The sequence below is a fragment of the Carassius auratus genome, unplaced genomic scaffold, assembly GCF_003368295.1.
Source record: "Carassius auratus strain Wakin unplaced genomic scaffold, ASM336829v1 scaf_tig00215416, whole genome shotgun sequence".
NCBI classification, from domain to species: domain Eukaryota; kingdom Metazoa; phylum Chordata; class Actinopteri; order Cypriniformes; family Cyprinidae; genus Carassius; species Carassius auratus.
This window is the reverse complement of record NW_020528079.1, coordinates 41,341-63,745: the sequence shown is the minus strand read 5'-3', so window position 1 is coordinate 63,745 and position 22,405 is coordinate 41,341. Positions and strand designations below refer to the sequence as shown.

Sequence of the window (22,405 nt, the reverse complement as noted above, 5' to 3'; positions counted from 1 at the left end):
CGATTAGTTTTCAAACAAGCTGGTTTCTTTCTCTTCTGTATTTTCACAGTGTAATAAAACATGTTCAACTGTTTCTGTTTCCCCACAGTAACTGCAGCATTCTGACTCACATTTTCCTATTATATGCAGGGCGTAATTAAGGTTGGAAATGGAATGACCTATACGGAGTCTAGTTATAACTGTATATAAACATGGACGTAGTGTCCGTGACGTCACCCATAGGTGTCATGGTAAATTTTGTGGGTAATGTCACATATGGGTGTGAAAGTAAATGAGGAAGTAGACCATCTGGCTAAACAGGCTCTGAAACATGCACAAATCGACAATAAAGTGGCAATGAGTAAAGCAGAAGTAAAAGGGTTTTGTAAATGAATTTAGAAAGAAATGGCACAAAAAGTGGACGTAGACACTTTCATCATATTCAAGAGAAAATATGTCAAAAAAGAAGAAAGTTTGGCAACAGTAAAGAAGATGTTTTAATGTCAAGAATGCGTGTTGTACATTGTTCATTAAATCAGTGTTTGTATATAATGGGGAAGCATGAAACTGGAAATTGTGACAAATGTGGTCATGCAGAGTCAGTAGAACATGTACTTATAGATTGTGATGACTGAATTCAATTCAAGCTTTAGGATCATTTGGAATAAATAATTTGTCACTTCAGGTTCTAGGAAAGCATCTGCTCAAGCGGAAAAAACCCAGGAGTCAGGATTGTTGCTAATAACTTCATTTGTAATGCAGTGGGTGCCTGAGATAACCTGTCACTCCCTGAAAACCCCTTTTCTGTTGGTTGGAGCTCAGATTGACCTACAAGATGACTATTATAATGGACATACAATAACACTGGACGAACCATATGCATTGGTTTTAGTGTTATAGAATGAATGCTAATTTTCAACACCTGTCCACGAGTGTATTTGTATTTGAATGTATTTGATGAGGCAGTATTAGCAGATCTAGAGCCCCCAGGATCCCAGAAGACATCCAAATGCATGGTTCTATGAACTGGACACAGCAGCATCATCAAAGACAAGAAGATTGATGTATTTTTGTACAGGTTTATATCAACATTTTTTACCTTGGTACTCCTGTCATAGGATTCTATTATATGTGTGCAGATTGTACTCTCTTTAGCCTTTTAGTGATCCATAGTATTTCCATAGTATTTCAGTGTGGTGACAAATGTTTACCCACTCTAACATGGACAGCTGTATATGATAAAATATTTAGTCGCATGATGAAAAATATTTAAACTGGTGGTATAGCTCACTCCTCCACTACTTTAGATTTAAGAAATCCTTTCAAATAGTACCAGCTGCATATTATGTAAAAAATACATTTTGAAATACGCATTTTAAAATTATGACAATGTAGATAAAGATAAATTCATGTTATGGGAACATGTCTGAAACACAGGTTCTTACTGTTGGCTCTACTTATTAACACAAAACATGAATGAGTCTGTTTAGGGTACTCAGTCTCACTGCAAAACTCTCTTTTTTCGAGATAATAAGAATACACTGATAACTAAGGCCTTCTGGAAATTAAACATCTTAAAACTGATTTATATGTAGTACAAAAATAAAAACAAATACAGATTCTTCAAGTACATACTTCAATCCATGAACAACGAGAGATGCACTTTTATCTTTCAGCCTTTTAAGTTTATAGTTACATATAATGGTGTTTCTCATAAAGAACACATTCATACAGTAAGACACTATCTTTCTTCAGATGGACAGATCTCCACACTACTGTTAGTGACCCGTATCCCATACCAGCCAGCCCAGAACTTTGTATCCTGCCCACCATGAGTGAAACGGATAAACCGAACCCCAGGTCCATAATCCTTAAAGACATGTGTCATCTGAAATTGTTGTAAAAATAAATATATGTTGAGAATGACAGTTTTTATCAGGTTCAGCTGATTTTTATTTTATTCTACTCACTTCACGCCACTGCTGATCGTTCCACTGCGGAAAGAAAACTTGTTCAGGCTCAAAGGTATCGATGGGTTTCTTCCTCTGATCAAGCAACTCCACACAGATCTGATACATGCTTCCACAATCACGGCGCGGTGCGTACCTGCACCAGACAAAACATTCGCAAAATAAACTTTATTAACTGATATAGTAAAGAAACCACTGATACTGTAAAATTAAAGTTTGAGCAAATGCTCACCAGTCTGATATTTTGATATGAGGTTGTAGATGATCCATGAAAGCAGCGTTGTAGCCTTCCTTCTTCAAATCTATCAGCTGTTGCTTCAAACATAACCTGAGGACAAAGTTAATTGGTGACAAAGAAGGCCTCGCCATTGTCCTTTTACTTAAACTGAATAAAATTATTTAGGTTTGACTTTTCAGCTGAAGAATAAGTAATTTCAGGCTTACTTGTAAGAGGTGACAAAGTATTTTGCGACTGTGAAATTTGGGATTTTTACAGAATTATCTTCTACTGCCCAGCGGTCACCACCATTCTCTACAATCTCCCATCCACTGAACTCCTCTAATCAGACCAGCAGAGAGGAGAACATTATATAAATGGAGCAAGTGACACTGGCATTGCATTTTCAGAAGGGAATAAGGTGGCAAAAGTATTAAAATGAATTGTTTAAATGTTAAGTGAATTTAGGGTCATTTCTGGTTGACCATTACCTCTTTGTTTTGGTATTGCAAAACCAATAGTCTCAGTCCTAAATCTTTTTAGGAGGTCAAAGTTAAGTATAACATGTCAGGGTTTTCTTTTTAATGGGGTTGAGAAAGTGTGAAATAATGCTATTTTTTTAAACATTTTGATGTTTGTCAAGGCTTCCTACCACTGTTTTAGACCTCATTAACAAACAAAAGCTATGGTGTGTCAATCATAAATATAATTACTCTAAAATACTGTTACATTTTATTATTTGTTATGCTTATACTACATTCATATCTAACGAAACATGAATCCTGATTTTTACTAGCTCTGTAACCAGCAGAATCACATACTCATAATTTACAGCAGAATGCTATCAAGGACATTTATCTGTGAAAATGTCAGCTTGCTATCTGGTCCCCCACCAGAAATAATCAACTCTATATTAAGGGGAATTTTTTCTAAATGGCACTTTCTTATACTTTTTTTTCTCTTTTTGTCAAGCCACCACATTTTTTCCATTATAATCCACAGTTCCAAAATTGGATATTCTATAACTGCAAAACAAGGAACCTGGAACAATAAAATGCTTGAGGAATATCAATACACTGCTGCAAAATTCTACCACTGTGATTCCCAAAAGTATCGAAGGCTATAGATTGTAAAACCTTTTGCCACTAATGGCTTCAATTATCAACTTAGGTTGACAATGCTTCTGGGAAATGCAGTCCAGAAAATGAAGCGTAGGCTACTGCTTTATTAAAAATATTGCATATTTTCAGTCCAGTGACTCACCTTCTGCTCTGGGATTCTTGAGCAAGTTATGTCGTTTCTTAGTTATGAAGTAAAACTGGCTCCCACCGTCTAGGGCTCTGGAAGGATCTTGTGGCTGTAAGCCCTCTCTCCGACAGCGCTCTCTCCAGTGTGCAGTGCTGTCCACCAGCTCCTTCCACTCATGACACACCAGACGACAGACTCGCACCACCTGATGAGCAGGAAGATTCAGGAGGATCTCCTCAACCACAGCTAGAGGAACAGCTGGACGCAGACCTGAGCACTGACAGAGGAAGGAAGATTCAGTTCTAATCCTGCTGTAAAATACAGATGTGGAACATAGGTGCTGGTTTTTAGCTGGTCATCAGCTATGTTCCGCCATGACAACTGAAACATGGCATGACCATCTGGTTTAATGCTGGTCCAAGATGATGATCTACCTGTCATAAGGCAAGTCATATCAACTAGCATTTGATTTCATGCTAAAATAACTGGCTGTAACGGAAACCAAAGAACTCAACAACTTACTGAGTTTGATCTGGGTATAAAGTCACTCAAAGATGCATTAAAGTGTCTGCTCTCTGACTGCCCCATTTTTGTTTTTGATAGGTCTATTATATTTGCTTTATAAGTCACTCTTGTGCGTCTGGACATACAGGTGGAAACGTATGTTATATCTCATAGTTTGACGATGTCGCAGTTCAAAAATGAAACACAAACAGCCTAGCTACATTCGCATTAATTATATACCAAAGAACGTTCTTCTGACCAGTGATAACGACTCTTAATGCGGCAGTTAACTTCAGCAGATCTGTTATATGTACTTCTTTTCGGTTTAGATATCACATTAATTAAACACCGTAGCATTCTCAATTCCAACCGCGCTGAATTAGAATATAATAATCCTTGAAGTAACACGTTTAAGGAGTTCCCAAACCGAAAGTATCCTTCTGTTACCGGAAGCATCGTCATGGCCCCGCCCACAACTGTAATGAATGCAATATGAGCGCAGCAACAGTATGAAAAGTCCTTTTGTCCTCGGTTTGAAGAAACAATTAATCATTTGTTTTGGGACTGTGCCTATTGTAAAGTATTTTGGGATCACTTTTCCAATTTAGTAAAAAAAAAAAAAAAAAAAAAATTCAAACTTCTGTGTAAGCCCTAAAATTGTTACAAATTTTACACTGATAAACGTACAGTTTCAAAGACAACTCCTTCCTTTTTATCTTCAGGAATTATTATGTATTTAAATTCTTTAACAAACTCTAATAAACCTATTACATTCATGGTGTGATTCTTGTAAGCTAACATAAAATGCTTTGAATTAATGTAACCCTTGTTGTCTTTTCTTATTATTCTATCTTTGTATTTGTAGTTTTTAATTTTTATCCTTTTACTGCATAATAATAAAATAGAAGAAGAATTGTTATGAGAACTATAGCCTTTGGTACCAAGTCTCATACTCAAGACGTTTTCTCAATCTTAGCCTTATTACCTATTTTGAAAAGATACATTTGATAAAGTGAATGACCTTTCTCACTCCCATTTTAAGATATAAAATATAATATGACTATATGCTTTCTGAAAAATATTATTGCAACAAAACATTTTATTAGAAAATGTAGGATTCTCATATCACATTTTTATATTGTTTAGAAATTAATGAAAATAATTTTAATAAGCACTGGTAAGAGCTGTTTGATTTGTTTGTAAAGAACAATTTGCTGAATAATTATTGCTTGTGGTTTTCTTTATTGGTTTTATGTTGTTGTTTTTTCATCTTATATCTATGCATGTCAATAAAAACAATCAAAAAACATTTTTTTTATTATTATTTTTTTGAGGAAAGTCTGCAGAAGTGAGCTCTTATATAAAAATAGACACCAGTTATCAGATATTTCTGGCTGCAGAATAAATGAAACATATGACACGTACTTCTGTAAATATGGTATTTTTACAATGGCTTCAATGATTGGAAATGTTTGCAAAGTCCTTACAACTTCAATCACTTCCTTTCCCCTAGAAATTTCTTACTTTCATATATTTTAGATTCATTGCACACCAACTGAAACATTTCAGGTCTTTTATTGTTTTAATACTGATGATTTTGGCATACAGCTCATGAAAACCCAAAATTCTCTCAAAAAATAGCATATTTCATCCGACCAATAAAAGAAAAATGTTTTTAATACAAAAAAAAGTCAACCTTCAAATAATTGTGTTCAGTTATGCACTCAATACTTGGTCGGGAATCCTTTTGCAGAAATAACTGCTTCAACGCGGTGTGGCATGGAGGCAATCAGCCTGTGGCACTGCTGAGGTGTTATGGAGGCCCAGGATGCTTCGATAGCGGCCTTAAGCTCATCCAGAGTGTTGGGTCTTGCGTCTCTCAACTTTCTTTTCACAATATCCCACAGATTCTCTATGGGGTTCAGGTCAGGAGAGTTGACAGGCCAATTGAGCACAGTAATACCATGGTCAGTAAACCATTTATCAGTGGTTTCGGCACTGTGAGCAGGTGCCAGGTCGTGCTGAAAAACAAAATCTTCATCTCCATAAAGCTTTTCAGCAGATGGAAGCATGGAGTGCTCCAAAATCTCCTGATAGCTAGCTGCATTGACCCTGCCCTTGATAAAACACAGTGGACCAACACCAGCAGCTGACATGGCACCCCAGACCATCACTGACTGTGGGTACTTGACACTGGACTTCAGGCATTTTGGCATTTCCTTCTCCCCAGTCTTCCTCCAGACTCTGGCACCTTGATTTCCGAATGTCACGCAAAATTTGCTTTCATCCGAAAAAAGTACTTTGGACCACTGAGCAACAGTCCAGTGCTGCTTCTCTGTAGCCCATATCCTGCACACGGTGGCTCTGGATGTTTCTACTCAGGTCCCCAAGGTCTGGAATCGGTCCTTCTCCACAATCTTCCTCAGGGTCCGGTCACCTCTTCTCGTTGTGCAGCGTTTTTTGCCACACTTTTTCCTTCCCACAGAGGTGCCTTGATACAGCCTATTCGTTCAGAAATTTCTTTCTGTGTCTTACCCTCTCGCTTGAGGGTGTCAATGATGGCCTTCTGAACAGCAGTCAGGTCTGCAGTCTTACCAATGATTGCGGTTTTGAGTAATGAACCAGGCTAGGAGTTTTTAAAAGCCTCAGGAATCTTTTGCAGGTGTTTGGAGTTAATTAGTTGAAAGTGACGTCACATTCAGGCAAGTATGGTGACCCATACTCAGAATTTGTGCTCTGCATTTAACCCATCCCGCACGCACACACACACGTACGCACACAGATCAGTGGGCAGTCATTTATGCTGCAGCGCCCGGAGGGCAGTTCAGGGTTCAATGCCTTGCTCAAGGGCACCTAAGTCGTGGTATTGAAGGTGGAGAGAGAACTGTAGATGCACTCCCCCCACCCACAATTCCTGTCGGCCCGGGACTTGAACTCACAACCTTTCGATTGGGAGTCCAACTCTCTAACCATTAGGCCACGACTTCACGGTTTTCATGAGCTATGCAATGAATCTATAAAATATATATATTTATCACAATATGCAAATTTTTTGAGAAGGACCTGTACAAACATTATGGTCATCAACCATTGGTTGATATCTCAAACATAATAATAGCGCATTGAATAATACGATCGCATTATGATTCATTAAATAAATAGAACCGACTGTTAGGGCTTTACTGAGTCATTTGTAAACAAGCCATCTCGCAAACACAATGGCAAAAACAACAACAACAATAGGCAGCATATTCCCCAAACCTGCAGCTTCTGTCAAAAAACAACCAGACGTGCCAAGGGCCCTATAGGTCTGCACTACATGACCTGACCAAAGTGTGGACTCTGAGGAAGTCCACAAGTCTGGAGTGTGCAATTGGGACAGGCCAACCTTGAGCCAATCCACCTTTTTCCTAAACGCGGAAGTAAAGTGCACAAAGTGCTGGCATGCACACTTAACACTTGGATTTTAAAAAGTACACAGAGCTTAGCTTGTGTACTTAATGTGTAAGCCCAGGCTGATTCAGCACGAGATCTCGATGAGAGTGTGCTTGAGTGATTGTGCTAATAACAGCCAATCGTCTAATTAATTTAGCACACGAATGCCCTGGAGCCCCAATGGGGCCAGAACTGTGTCCATGCATTTGACTTGAGGCAGGCCTTTTCATGTCACATCACTTTTCGAAACTGAATGGTTTACGCGTAATGAATTGTGTGTAACAACCATTGCAGAATGTACACTGTTAGCAATTGATGTAATTTTTACAATAAATTTTACAACAACGCACTGTATTCATGTTTTTGTTGTAAATGCAAGTGCATTATGGGAAATTAACGGACAGTCCTGTAAAATTATTGTAACTACACTGTAGAAGCATTTTTTTACAGCAACCGCATAGCATTGTGGGATCGCTGCTGTTTGAATTTTGAAATTACGCGGCCAACGGACGGTACTTTTTGGAAGAAAGAACATGTCTCGGGTATGTAACATAACATTTGTTTTATAAGTCTTTATATATTAATACTGGTGATCTGAGTGAGTGCTGATTGTTTCATTTGGTATAATTCAGTGGAATAGGGTGAAGTTAGTTAAAATCGCGTCTTCATACTCGATCCAGATTTACATCGCAAGAACTTTACCCAGAAACTATGGACTTTGAGCTGGAACTCGGTGTGCTTCCACCGCAGCTACCATGATCTAAATAAAGTTCTGGGTAAAAAAAATGCCCCTCAGAAAGTCCCTGCTCGCGAGGTACTTGTTCAAAGGTAACGTTACTGAACTTTCGGGAGTGGCAATGCAGCATTGTAGTTTCAACCACCATTTATTTTGATAATTTTTAAAATATTACTGACATCGTGTCATGAAAGGTATAACGTTAGTGTTTTAACTATTTCAGGCGAGAATGTAGTTGTTTAAAACTCAAATATGCGGTTTATTTATAAAGACTGCGTCTATTAAAAAATGTGTTTCGCTGATGTCGGAGACGGTCAACTCCACGCGATCAGCGGGAGCTCAGGGATCATTAATCCGTCGGGAGCACTCTCAACTCGGGTAGACATCTGACATTTGCCGCTGGCTGTGATGTCTCTTTAGTGGTAAGCATAAAATATAATTCGTTTTGGGTGAACCGAACAGGTAATCTTTGGTCTTTATTCAGTTAAACTTTTAATATGTTAAAATGAAAATAGGAGACAATAGGCTACTGTTTGGTATAATATTTTGGTTTATATAATGAAGGCCTAACGTTACACATTTCCCTGAACTTTATTTCTGCGGCTATTAATATGTTTAACGAATTAAAATGAGAACGAAAGGAGGCAGTGGTGTTTGATATCATATTACGTCTTATTGAAATGAGGGGGGGTCGGTGCAAACGCGTCATAACTGTACCACGGTCATGAACGGTCAAGGCAGAAGGAAAAGACTGAGCGGGAACAGCTGTAGACCGTCCGCAGGATCAGCTGCACACTGGCTGCTAGATGGAACATACGTTTGCTTGCTTTAAGCCCTGTTAATAATTGTCATATGGTTATATGTCAAAGAAGAAAGGAAAGGCTGTAATTCAAAAATACTTAAAATGCCTAGTCTAAATTAGGAAAAACCATACCATAACTTTGTCTCCCACCTGATAAAATTGGTACTTTTGCCCATCCTGCCAATACTGCCACTCATGCGTGTGTAGTGAAGGGTTCTAGTGCTCTTTTAGTTATCATATTGTGTATGCATTTCAGGAGAGGCACTAAGTGCAGACAAATGGATGATGTCTTTGGAAGGGACAACTGTGATGGGGCCCCACAACAACCTTCTGAATGGAGTGCAGCGACCTTCACTGTCTACATGTTTAACTAACAGTATCCTAAAGAGGCCTCAAACACTAAAGGTATGTTTAAACTGTTTGCACACTTATAAAGAAAATAGACTCTATGATATACTCTATGCATTGATGTCAAAAGACAGGTTTCCATCCAATTCCTTTGCACCTTTTAAGCGCATTCGTAGAAATTTGGCAAAGAAACCCTATAACTGGAGAGCATTTCCATCAGCTCTGTTATGTAAATTAGAAATGGACAGGAGAGTAGTCATGAAACGCTGTGGGATCAAAACTTAAGGGGCAACTTAAAACAGCCGATAGAGTTGCAACAAATGTGCATTTATGTTGCATTTATTAGCAAGTCAATCCACATAAAAAGTTTTATTCACATTAGAATATTTTGTGAATTTGAACCGTTTCCATTCAGGATTTTTTTGTTTGTTTTCAAAATGTTAAAATGTGCATTAAAAAGCTGGATGGAGACAAAGCTATTGCTATTAAGTGTCTAACATAGAGTTGGTATTGCCCTGCAAGACATTTATGTAAACACAGAGAAGTCTGACAGACAGCAGTTTAACATTACAATTTTCATTAAGTCAATTTTGGGGGTTAAAGTCATTAGATGTGATTTTACTTTTTCCTTTCTCTTTGGAGTGTTACAAGCTCTTGGTGAATGAAGAAGATCTGTATAGGGTGGCCATATGCGCCGTTCATACGGGACACGTCCCCGCCAGGATTTTAATATTGCCTAAAACATCCAGGTCGATCGAGAGCTAAAGAGAGCAGAACAGACAGCTCCTTAAGCGCTGTTTCTTTAAAAAGGGAAACTACTTTGTTTGGCCTTCCAAAAGAGAACACGACTAGAAATCATGTTTATATCACATTTATAATGGGTTTGACATTATAATGAAATAAACATTATAATTAAATGTTTGTCTCGTTGCTTCGGCCGGACAGGGCACAGTATGTTAAGTGGCATAACATTTCAGTCACATGATAGATAGATTGGATAGCTGGTCAATCAGAGCACACTTTGCTTTTCAGAACGATGAACTTTGTAAAAATCAACACGTTTCAGAAGGCGAGGAGAGGAGTACCTGTAGAGGAGAAACAATAATGTGTTTTTTTAACCTTAAACCGCTTAAACATTTCATTACACCAAATACACAAAATAATGTTCTTTTTAGCAACGTCATATGACCCATTTTGCAGACACTTTTGTCCAAAGCGACATTCAATTTACAGTGCATACAGTGGACATTATATATTTAAGAAAAACAATGTAAAAGCCAATGTAATTCTAAATGTTATGTTGTTAAATGTGTTGATGTTAAATAAATACATCAACGTCATTTTTTTTCTACAAGCAAGTTTACTTTTTATGTTTTTTTTTTTTACACAGTATTTATCATTACCTGATATGAAAACTTGTTTTTACTCTCTCTGTTTTCAGAGCTTTTTGTGGAATCAATTCCAAGATGTCAGCAAAGCAGAGAAGAGACGGAGGATCAACGCACCTGTCTGCACCCTATTAAGAAGACTCCTGGGTTTTGAGTTGATGGGCTAGTATTGATGCCCACCCACATCCCCACAGCTTCCCCAGTTCAAGACTGGTTGGGACCTTTTGTTATTTATTACCATGTTCCCCCTGATGATAGACTGTCTGGAAGTGAGCTAGATTCTTCAGTGAAACTGTAATTTTGTTTGTATGAAAAAAAAAGATAAAATACATTTGTAATATGTGATGTTGCATAGTGTGTTAATAATAAAAAATAATAAAAAGTTGCCATTGTTTTGGTTTTAATTTTGGAAGATGGAAAATTGCAGTATTTTATTATATTTAGAAATTACAATATTGTAATTGTCTCCTGTAAAATTACAGGAAATTCCTGGCAACTGAGTTGCAGTAAATATACAGTAAATTTAAATAAATTACAGCATTTTACTGTAATAATGCTACTTTAATCACAGTAGCACTGCTGTAAAAATACAGGACTCTATTGTATAAAAAAAACAATATATTACCTGTATATTACTTGCTGTAAATTCACGGCAATTAGTTGCCAGGAATTTCCTGTAAAATTACAATAAATTTTTAACAGTGTAGAGTAAGCTTTCCACACGGCCCGAAAAAGCTTTAATGGTCTCAAGACCTTCGCCTGCAACTGTGTTGTCTTCTCATGCGTTAGAATTTCAGAGAACAGAAAGTATGCGTCATCCATAAGCACACGACATGCATGTGTTAAGGTCGCCGTGTTTCGTTGTATATAATTCTGTTTACAGCAGGATTTATTCAAACAGGATGCACATCGAGCCCCGATGCTAAAGAGAAAGTGGCAGCTAAGTGGGCTGTCATCAAATGGGCCATTTTTTTCAGACCCTTGGGCTTTCCCTCGAACATTGAAGGCTGAAGTGTAGCTCGGTCCAATGCTGCTTGAAGCACATTAGTGGTGAGACAGTCAATGTTAGAGCCTGGGGTCTGCAGTGAGAGGGTTGGATGCACATTAGCAGTCCAACAGCGCTCTCTATTGGAGGGCATAGTCCCTGACCAACAGCAGAAATATCAGGAACTTCTGTTAGGAGCCTGTAGAACAAGTTTTTTTTTAAGAGATCGGGCTGCATCTATAAGAAAATATATATTCTTTTTCTTTAATACTGGTGAGGTTGAGCCAAAGCTGGCGCTAAACTGTCACCATGGAGCGTGGCAGCCGCCTGACCAGAAGTCAAGTCAAGTCTTTATTTATTTAGTGCTTTAAAGGGGGGTGTAGGAGCCATACATCTGAGTTTGATTAGTATTTCATGATATTTCCTCCTTTTCTTTCTATACTGTTGTGTATGTGCACGTGCATAGTGACGTCATTGGTTACCGTGGGTGTCACCGGGGGTGTGGTGTCTGTATTAATGCATGTGTGCTCACCTGTGTGGGGCTGGTGTTTGGATGATGGCTGCAGGGTGAGCGTGTGGAGAAACTTTCTGTCGACCGTCGCCGTTATCATCTTCTGTTTCTGCACTGTCTGAGCTATATTTGCACGGCTTATGAAATGCATCAATTCAAGTAAGTGTTGGTTCTTGCTAAGCTTGTGACATGGAACAATAAAGACGTCCCATCATGTGCAATGGTTCGCGTGACGCGTCTTCAGTGTAAACCCACATGTCTTAGCCTGCTGCGGCTTTGGATTAGTTTTAAATTTTATACGCCGCATTATTTGTCGACAGAAATGGCTGTTGAAGCGCGGAAACGTTTTGTTGGGATAACATTGGATGTTTGAGATCGCTTTCAAAGTTGTAGCTGGTAAACGATAGACGTGAATTCACATTGTACTCGCGTAAAGCCCATTCATTCACAAATCTGCTGTTACGATGCTTATTTGGTCATCACAGTCGCTTTTATTAAAAAGTACACGTTTATAAACGTGGCGCATTGTTTGTCAATGACAGATTGTATTCCCTGCTAGGCTCAGCGGTACTTTCGCATAAGGTGATTGTACTGGTTTGTTTGTTTTGGGGCTTTTGGTAGTGTTTTGTATTGAAGCATTGTGCTTGGGAGTGCCGCCGTAGTTCTGGTTCTAAGACGGTTTGTCTGGTTCTAGACTATTGGTATTGAGGTACATAAATACCCACAGCTAGTATGCACAGAAGACTAGGGTTGAGTTAAGCTTAGCCTCAGTGGAAGTTAGGGGGAATCAAAGACAATGCATTGTACTTTGTTCACGTGGAAACACAAGTTATAAAAGGGGCGCTGTGTTTAGTGTCACTAGCGGATATATTTGTGATTATTGGATTGTTTGTAAATGAAAAAATGGAGTTGAATGATACCAGGTCAATTGATAAAAGACAAATAACACTTACACCTAGGGCCTTTGAATATAAATTGGAAAAGCTCCAAGAAGAACGCCAAGTAAAAATAAGAGAGACTAAAGGTGCAATAAGAGAAATTAAAGACCTAAAGCAAAGTGCTGATAATGCTGAGAAAATACGGTTATGTCTTGAAAATATATCGAGCTTGTTTAAAGAAGCAAGTCATCTTCATGGTGTTGTGGTCCCTATGCTCCCACCTGAAGAACAAGAAAAACAAAATGCTTGGTTTGGCAGTGTGGAAGAACATAAAATTGCCTTTGTAGAGGAGACAAATGAATGGTTGCTGGAGGCACCAGACATATTAGAGGAACGCGTGGTCTCACCATGTTTAGGATCTGTTTCCAATGATGAGGCACGTATATCTAAAATAGTGGAAAAGGCAGTAGAATAGGCTCGTCAAAGGCTGCTACTTCAGAAGAATGCCCTGGAGGAGCAGCAGGAACTGTTGAGGAGAAAGGAGGAGGAGCTGGACCTGGACATGGAGCTGGCAGCATCTAGCATCTATATCTATGGCTAAAGTAAGTGTGTTCAAGGCTTCAGAAGGATCTTGTGCGTCTAACATTTCTGTGAAATCAGACGGGATGAACTCCTATTTGAAAAGAGGGAAAAGAACACAGTTAAGCTACGACGCTGCAACATTTGTGCCTGAGTCCAACACTCAACCATCGGCTGCAGAGGCTGGAGGGGAAGCTTTGTTTTCAGATAATGTTGCTGTGCGGCCTAAGACATATAAAAAGATTGATCCTTTTTTATACTTTTAAATGCAATAATTACATTCATTAAATTAAGCTCTAATCATCATCATCAAAAAAAAATGAATCTTTAGAATATATAAAATTTTTAATTTTTAATAAAAAAGTTACAAAAAATGAACTTTTTTCATGATATTCACATCTCTTCAAGATGCACCTTATACACACACACACACACACACACACACATATATATATACTCACACACTTACATATATGAGTGGTCGTAAAAGCAACAATACAAAATCTTCAACTATAAAAGTGCCACTTTGTCCCACTATTATGTGCAGGCCTGGCATTTTGCACTGGGCTATAGAACTACAAAATGAATTAACAAGAAGAACAAAGTGCAGTAAACGGTAAAACTGTTTGCACTACAAACCAGTACGTTCATAATTAAGGCAATCCATTAAAAATAACATGGTAAGACACAGCAGTTTGCAACAGTAAAGCGCAAACCTGTATATTTGCTGTTTGTACAGCAAATATAGGTGGAATGACAACGAAAGCCAGACACATTAAATCAACAAATGGCGCGCCCCCTCTTACAGAAAAAAATTAAGGGGCATAGGTTTATTCATATGTTTATTTATGTGACGTAAGCGTGTGACTTTTAATTCGTGACGTGCTTTCATGGGCGTGCGCACGGACCGGATGGAGATGCCATGGAAACGGAGCGCAACACTGCAAATATCACGAGGAAACACCCCGTTTCTCGCTGATTACACTGTTTTCAGGTGAGTTAAGTCCATAAAATCACACAAATATTATGAAAGTTTGGGCTTTTAATCAAATCTTCATCTGTAGATGATAGCTTTTGACTGTTTTGTTGGTAATCTTTCAATGGATGATTGGAAATTGCTTAATTTATTTAACCTTAACATTTACACTTTACTGTTTATCGATGACGTCACGTTATCAAGGAGCGCGAAAATTGGCAGAAAACTAAAGTTGTTTTGATCTTTTATGGTAAACATAAAACTGTTCTGCGATTTCAAGAGTGACAAAATAATCCTTCTACAACAGAAGGGAGTGTCCAAGATTTCAATATTTCTGAAGGGAGCTGCTGACAGAGATCTAGGAAGCGCTGAAAAGGTTAAGTAACCTATACATTTTTTTCACAACATATATTGCAATGAATCTGTTATTTTATTTATTTATTTTTTGCATTTCAACTGCTCCAGCTTGTTTCCATCTAATAAACCTGGAACTGCAGACTAGATATCGTTGGCTCTGTGTCAAATTGCTTGTTTGTTCCTAGATTCTTCAGTGCTGATGGCCTGCTGCATCCAGCAGAGTCGGAGTGAACCTACTGTAAGACAACATCTCCTAGATGCTATTGACCACAAGACTAGTACAGTAAGTCAAACCTCAAATATACTGTACACTAGTATTCAAAAGCTAGCTAACAATTTGTAATAATTATCTTCTGCTCACCTCTGTAGTAATTATTTGATTAAAATATGTAAAAAGAGTAATATTGTGAAATATTATTATAATTTAAAATAGCTGTTTTCTATGTGAATACATTATAAACTAATTTATTCCTATGATGTGCAGCTGTATTTTCAGCATCATTCCTACAGTCTTCAGTGTCACGTGGATCCCTCAGAAATGCTGATTTGCTGCTCAAACTTATTATCAGCGTTGAAACAGTTGTGCTGCTTCAATTTTTTTGTGGAAACCATTAATTTTCAGGATTCACAGATGAATACAAAGTTCAAAAGACCTGCATTTATTTGAAACAGATGATTTTGAACAATTTGATGCATGTAACACTAACATTCAAATGTTTGGAGTCTATGTAACAACGAATTTCAGCACGTCTGTATTTTAACATTGATCATAATCAGAAATGTTTCTTGAGCAGTAAATCATCATATTAGAATGATTTCTGAAGATGTGACCCTGAAGACTGGAGTAATGATGCTGAAAATTCAGCTTTGATCAAAGGAATAAATGACATTTTAACATAATATTCACATAGAAAAGAGTTGTTTTGAATTGTAATTGTCACAGTGTTACTATTTTACTGTAATTTGATTCAATAAATGGAGCCGTGGTGAGCATAAGAGATTTTTTATAAAGGCATAAGATATCTTACAGACCTCAAACTCTTGAATGGTTGTGTAAATTACTGTTATGATGTTCCTCCCAGTTAAATTTTATTAAAAAGTATTAAATGTTACTCTGGCATATGCAGTCCATTCTATAGAGACTGTGTCTGTTCCCCAAAAACAGACAACAAATAATGTTTATTAAGGGATCTAGAAAAATTATTTCAGATTAAACCTGCTAGATTAAAAATAGTACTCAATGTACTCCATTGATGAAATAGTAAAAAGTGCACATTGCCTGAAATGATATGAACAGCAGCTATGCTAATCTTTCTCCCTTTGCCTTCCTGTTTCTGCAAATGTCCATCCCAGGGTTATTAGAAACTGCACAGCACAGGACTTGCAGGACTTGTGAGGACTTCAGATGATACCAGTACTCAAAAGACCTTAGATGATGGCAACTATAGATGGACATACAAACTACCGCCACTGCAAAAAAGGTAATGTTAATTTGAAAGAGCTGTGTCACAGTATCAAGGCCTCCCTTATCAGTTCTGCTTTCAGTACTGGAGAGTAAAAGATACATTTATTTTTTGTTTGATGCTTTTTGTTTGATGTTTTTATTAGTACATATACGTTATCTTGCACATTTTATCTCCCCAACAGATTCTAATTTGAAAGTTTATAATGCATGTTCGCTACTCCCAATTCAGAAGACTGAATCAGCCTGTGTATCTGAATGTTTCTCATACTCACTCCTCTCTGCTGCGTCTGAATTTGGGATTTTCCTTAGCTGTCAGTTAAAAACGTAAAAATTAAAAGAAATAAACATTTGAAATATATCAGTCTGTGTGTAATGAATAAATATAATATACAAGTTTCACTTTTTGAATGGAATTAGTGAAATAAATCAACTTTTTGATGATATTCTAATTATATGACCAGCACCTGTATCATTGCTCTTTTGTTGATTTCGATTGCTTCCATTGTCCTCATTTGTAAGTTGCTTTGGATAAAAGTGTCTGCTAAATGTAAATGTAATGTTAATGTGTATTTAACTATATTTATAAATATTTATCTGTATTTTTTATTTTGTAACAATGTAAATGTATTTGTTTTATATCTATACATGCAGTTGTATTCATGTATGTATATTTATTTGTCTAATTTTTATATTTTAATAAAGCAGTTTAGACTACATGAGTGTTTTCTTTATTCTGGATGAATTACATATTCTTTTGTGTCTAGAAAGGGTAAATATGGTCCATATCTAACCCAGAAGTCAGCCACAACGGATCTGGGCCACATCTCAGAAATGGCGTGGTTGACATCTGGGCCAGGTGTCACCCATGCCATTTGTGAGATGGGGCATGGATCTGGTACAGTTTTGGCTGACTTCTGTCAGACAAAACTGGGCCAGATCTGGCCCAGATGTCACCCACAACATTTCTGAGATGTGGCCCAGATCTGGTTCAGTTGTGGCTGACATATGTCAGCCAGACTCAGGTTGAGTCATTGCCGTCATTCCGCGCGGTATGTGGGCCAGAAGAATATGGGAGATGTGGGCCAGAACTGGGCCACATGTCATTTGCTATCTGGGTAGCCGCCTACGGTATTTTTTCAGAACTTAAAAAAAAGATGCTGCAGCCAATGAGCAGCCGGCAAGGGCTGGTTGCAGGACGACTCAACCTCCGCAGACAGTTCCCTTTCATAGGTCACTTCGATGCTGCGGTGACGTCACCACTATGGGAACACCTTCGGTGTGACGAATGTTTGAAGCCCTATACCATCCCGCCAATCCTATTGGCCAAATAGCGCATGGCACCACCTCTACGCATGCACACGCATCATATTGCTCACATTTCATTCCTTCAGGGAAGCTAATCATCTGTGCCCTAAGATTCATCTCGCGTTCTCCAGAGGTTTTCTTCGAGCAGTGTTTAACTCCTCTTCGCGGATGCGATGAGTTTTCGGAAGTGCAAGGAGCCATGTAACCAGGTACATCACGAAGGGAGACACTCATGACAGGTGCGTAGTATGTCTTGGTTTACATCACGCATATCCGGCGCTTAGCGGCCTTTCTTTCTGTCCCCATTGTGATGGCCTGCGGCTCAGAGTACTGCGCTCGAGGGTGAAGTATTTTCCGATGTCGCCCCTGTGTCTAACCCCCGCCATGTCACCTCTGCGACTGCCGAGGCGATAGCTTGGGGTGACACGTGCGACATGGATTTCGTGGACAGCGCAGCGCTGGAATATTCTCCACATCGCTCGCTCTCCCCTACCCTGTTGCAGAGTAAATGTTTTATTGAGCCTGTCGTCTTTTCTAATGAGGATTTACAGCCCTCACCGGAGGCATGTGGCACCATTTCCTTCGGTTGTGGACGCTATGATGACGACGTTTTATCCACCGCGGCCTCGGGGTCTGAGGACTTCGCGGCCGACATTAGCCCTCTCCCTCCTAGTGGACAGGAGAGGCTTGTTTCCCCCTCCTACAGTGAGCTGTTGGTCGTGGTTTCTCGCCTGGTGGGTAAATTGGGGCTGGACTGGGAGGTTGAGAAGGCCGAGGCCCAACCTTCCTCTAAGCTGTACGACCGTTTTCTAACCAGTCGGACACCTGCACAGCCCTGAAGGCCTTTACCTTTTTTCCCGGACCTCCACCAGGAGGTTTCGAGGTCCTGGAAACAGCCATTTTCGGCATGGATTACGAATGCTGCGGCTGCGGATTTCGCCACCGTTTCCAATATGGTGAACCATGGCTATACAGCGACGCCTCTGGTGGAAGAGACTCTCGCCGAACACCTCCCGCACCATGGAGGTCTCGCCCCCTTCTTCCTTCTAAGGCGTGTCGAGTCACGTCTAGCCTAGTGGGGAAATCCTACATGGCCGCTGACCAGGCGGCTGCTTTGCTCCACTCTATGGCAGTCCTTCAGGCCTACCAAGCGGAGCTATTGAAGGAACTAGACGAAGGGGAGGGTATCACACCTGAGGCAGTGAAGGAATTGCAAAGAGCAACGGATTTGGCGCTATGTGCTACCAAACATACTGCTCGAGCAGTATAGCAGCTCCTGAATAGCAGCTCCTGATGTTCTCGCTGCTTGCCAGGGACTGTGCCCTCCACTAGAGAGCACTGTTGGACCACTTTCGCGCATCCGACACTCTCATTGCAGTCCCCATGCTCAAACATTGGCTGTCTCGCCGCAAACAGAACCTTGAGCAGCATTGGATCGAGCTGTAATGCCAAACGTTCCCTCAGACACTCTGTGCAATCCTGCTTTCAGAATTCGAGGGGCGATTCAAGGGTCCTGCACAGACGACCCATTTATGACTGCTCGCACAGCCGCCACTTTTTCGTTAGCGGCAGAGCCCGATGTTCAATCTTTTCTTTTATGCTTTTCTCCCGATTCGTTTGATCCCAGCGGTATTATCCAGAATACGGCTGGACAGAGTGGAACAGCTGCTGCTGGTGACTCCGCGGCGGCACTCGCAGCCGTGGTTTGCGGACCTGATCAGTCTGCTAGCGGGCTCTCCATGGGAGATTACCCTCAGACAGGATTTATTATCACAAGCACAGGGACGGATTTGGCACCCGAGGCCAGATCTATGGAAACTGTGGGTGTGGCCTCTGAGCGGAGTGCGTTAGTATGTCCCGGTCTTTTGGTTGAAACCACTGAGAATATGCTGAATTCTAGAGCAGCTTCTACGAGACGCTTATATGCTTTCAAGTGGAGACTGTTTACAACCTGGTGTGAAAATCGTAATTTGGATCCAGTTTACTGCCCAGTGGCTTCAGTGCTGGAATTCCTTCAGGACCCTTTTTTTTTGATGGAGTGACACCAGCCACTCTAAAGGTTTATGTGGCAGCCATTTCAGCTTACCACAAATATATTGACGGTGCCTCAGTGGGCCGTCATCCACTGTTTTCTCGTTTCATACAGGGTGCGCGACGGCGGAGGCCTTTCCGCCCCGTGCAAGTACCTTTCATGGGATTTATCCATTGTGTTGCAGGGTTTATCAGGGCATCCATTTGAGCCCTTGGAAACTGTACCAGATAAAATCGTTACTCTGAAGACACTTCTTCTTATGGCTTTACCCTCCCTCAAGAGAGTTGGGGATTTATAGGCTCTCTCTGTCTCACCCTCGTGCATGGAATTTGCACTGGGCTCTGTGAAGGTGCTGTTGCGACCGAGGCCTAATTATGTTCCTAAGGTCGCGTCTAATCCCTTTCGCTTTCAGCAAGTGGTCCTGGAGGCTTTACCCCCTGCTTAGGCATGGTCAGGAGATCTAAGTCTTTGCCCTGTGAGAGCTTTAAAGGCTTATGTGGATCGTACAGCCCCATGGCGTGAGTCTGACCAGCTGTTTGTCTGTTTTGGACATAAGATTAAAGGCCATGCGGTTACAAAACAGCGCATGTCCCATTGGCTGGTGGAGGCAATATCTTTAGCCTATGAGGCGCGCAGACTCGCTCCGCCCTTAGGAGTTAAAGCTCATTCCACGAGAGCTGTGGCTTCTTCTCAAGCTTTTCTCAGTGGATCTTCTATGGATGATATCTGTGCTGCGGCAGGATGGTCCTCACCGAACACTTTTATCAGGTCTTACAGTCTGGATGTGAGGATGGCTCCTGGCTCCCGGGTTCTCTCCGCTTGAGCAGATGCTTCCTCTGATCCCAGTTATCAGGTATGTCAGGCGTTATGGTATATCATTCCCATAGTGGTGACGTCACCGCAGCATCGAAGTGACCTATGAAAGGGAACATCTCGGTTACGTATGTAACCATGGTTCCCTGAATAGGGAACGAGATGCTGGGGTCCTGGCCGTGCCATACCTTGATAGCATTCTTCTTCTTCAGTCATGAAATCTGAGCGAAATGGCACGCGGCACCCAGGTATATGATGCTTGCGCATGCGTAGAGGTGGTGCCATGCGCTATTTGGCCAATAGGAATGGCGGGATGGTATATGGCTTCAGACATTCGTCACACCGAAGGTGTTCCCATAGTGGTAACGTCATCCGCAGCATCTCATTCCCTGTTCAGGGAACCATGGTTACATACGTAACCGAGATGTTTTCAATGTTTATCAGACAATAACTACTCGAGGTTTTGCTTTAGTATAATTTTCGGGACAACTAGGGCCAGATTCGGGAAAACCGTTTAGATTTCGGGACTGTCCCGAATTTTTCAGGACGTCTGGGGCATGTTCAAGTTCAAAAAGGTGCGCAACGTTTTGCTACGGTTTCCGGGTTGAACGTCATGTTTCCTGAAAACGGCGTGCACCGGTGTGCAACAGGGTTTGAGATGCGTTTTCTCTTGTTTGGTGGGTGTGTCAGAACTGCAGTCCAATCAGCAGAAACATGTATATAAAGCATGCGGTATTAAAGGGGGGGTGAAATGCTCATTTTCACTCAATCTCCTGTTAATCTTGAGTACCTATAGAGTAGTACTGCATCCTTCATATCTCCAAAAAGTCTTTAGTTTTATTATATTCATAAGAGAAAGATAGTCTGTACCATTTTTTTTTTTCGGAAAAACACGAGCGGCTGGAGGGCATTGTGTGGGCGTAGCTAAAGAATCACGAGCTCAAATAGGCTTTTGCGTTGAGAGCGTCTGGAAGCTGTGACATTACCGTGAGGGGAAAAAAACATCATCCAAAACAAACCATGGCTAACAGTCAGATTCAGCCGTATATTTATGATCCAGAATCAGATCCCGAGGCTGAAATTGAACAAGAGCAGCAGCAGCAACGACTACAGCAGGACGTCTCTATGTGGTATGTATTGAAACTGTATATATTTGCTTAGCGGTTTTGGAAAATGATTAAGTTCCACTTTGTCGTCTTTTTTTTTTTTTTTTTTTTTTTTGGTAATCTGTGCAGGGTAGTCTTGCCCTGGCAACCAAGAACACACTTCTTTTGTGACATTTAGCTTTCTTGCTCTGGTCAGTGAATGTCTCTGCTCTGCTCTACGGGCTGGCGCGCGCTCTTCCGGGAGAAGTGTCCTTAGGACCCATATGAGGAAATTCCACTCCATTTAACGTCACACAGACCCATACTCGAAAAAAACTTTCCGAAACTTGTGACAAACCGGAAGGAGTATGTCCCATGTTTAGCATGGGAATCCAACTCTTTAACAGTGTAAAAAAACTCAGTATGCATGAAATAGCATTTCAACCCCCCTTTAAATTGAACTCGCACAATGGCTTCAAGGAAAATAATGTACAAATGTGTTCGTTGCAGCTCGGTATACGCAACAACTGAGGATATTATAAGTTTTATTGTAAAAATATAGGATATAAACATAATGATGTAGTTGTTTATATTTTTAGCTTCATTGCAAGTGTATGACATTTGGTATAGAAATAAACAATAGTAATTAAGTGCTTTTCCTAAAAATGAGAAAGAAAATACAGGATATTAAAACCGTATGAACTACAAATAAAGTCAGTATGTGAGGCTAAATAGATGGCTCCGAACATTCTTCACAAATAATGGCCTTCTCAGCTGCCATAGTTGCAACTC

The 22,405-nt window shown here is 40.0% G+C and overlaps 1 protein-coding gene across 1 annotated transcript; it reads right to left on the bottom strand.

Moving 5' to 3' along the window:
- Window positions 1–1,023: 1,023 nt before the first annotated feature.
- On the bottom strand, window positions 1,024–4,404 carry LOC113094745 (F-box only protein 44-like). Its single transcript, XM_026260396.1, has 6 exons — window positions 3,937–4,404; window positions 3,430–3,691; window positions 2,394–2,508; window positions 2,182–2,277; window positions 1,950–2,085; window positions 1,024–1,867 (listed from the first exon to the last, which is right to left on the bottom strand). Exons 1-6 carry the CDS (start codon window positions 4,060–4,062, stop codon window positions 1,721–1,723), a joined length of 882 nt encoding a protein of 293 aa, XP_026116181.1. The 5' UTR covers window positions 4,063–4,404; the 3' UTR covers window positions 1,024–1,720.
- Between the last annotated feature and the right edge of the window lie 18,001 nt (window positions 4,405–22,405).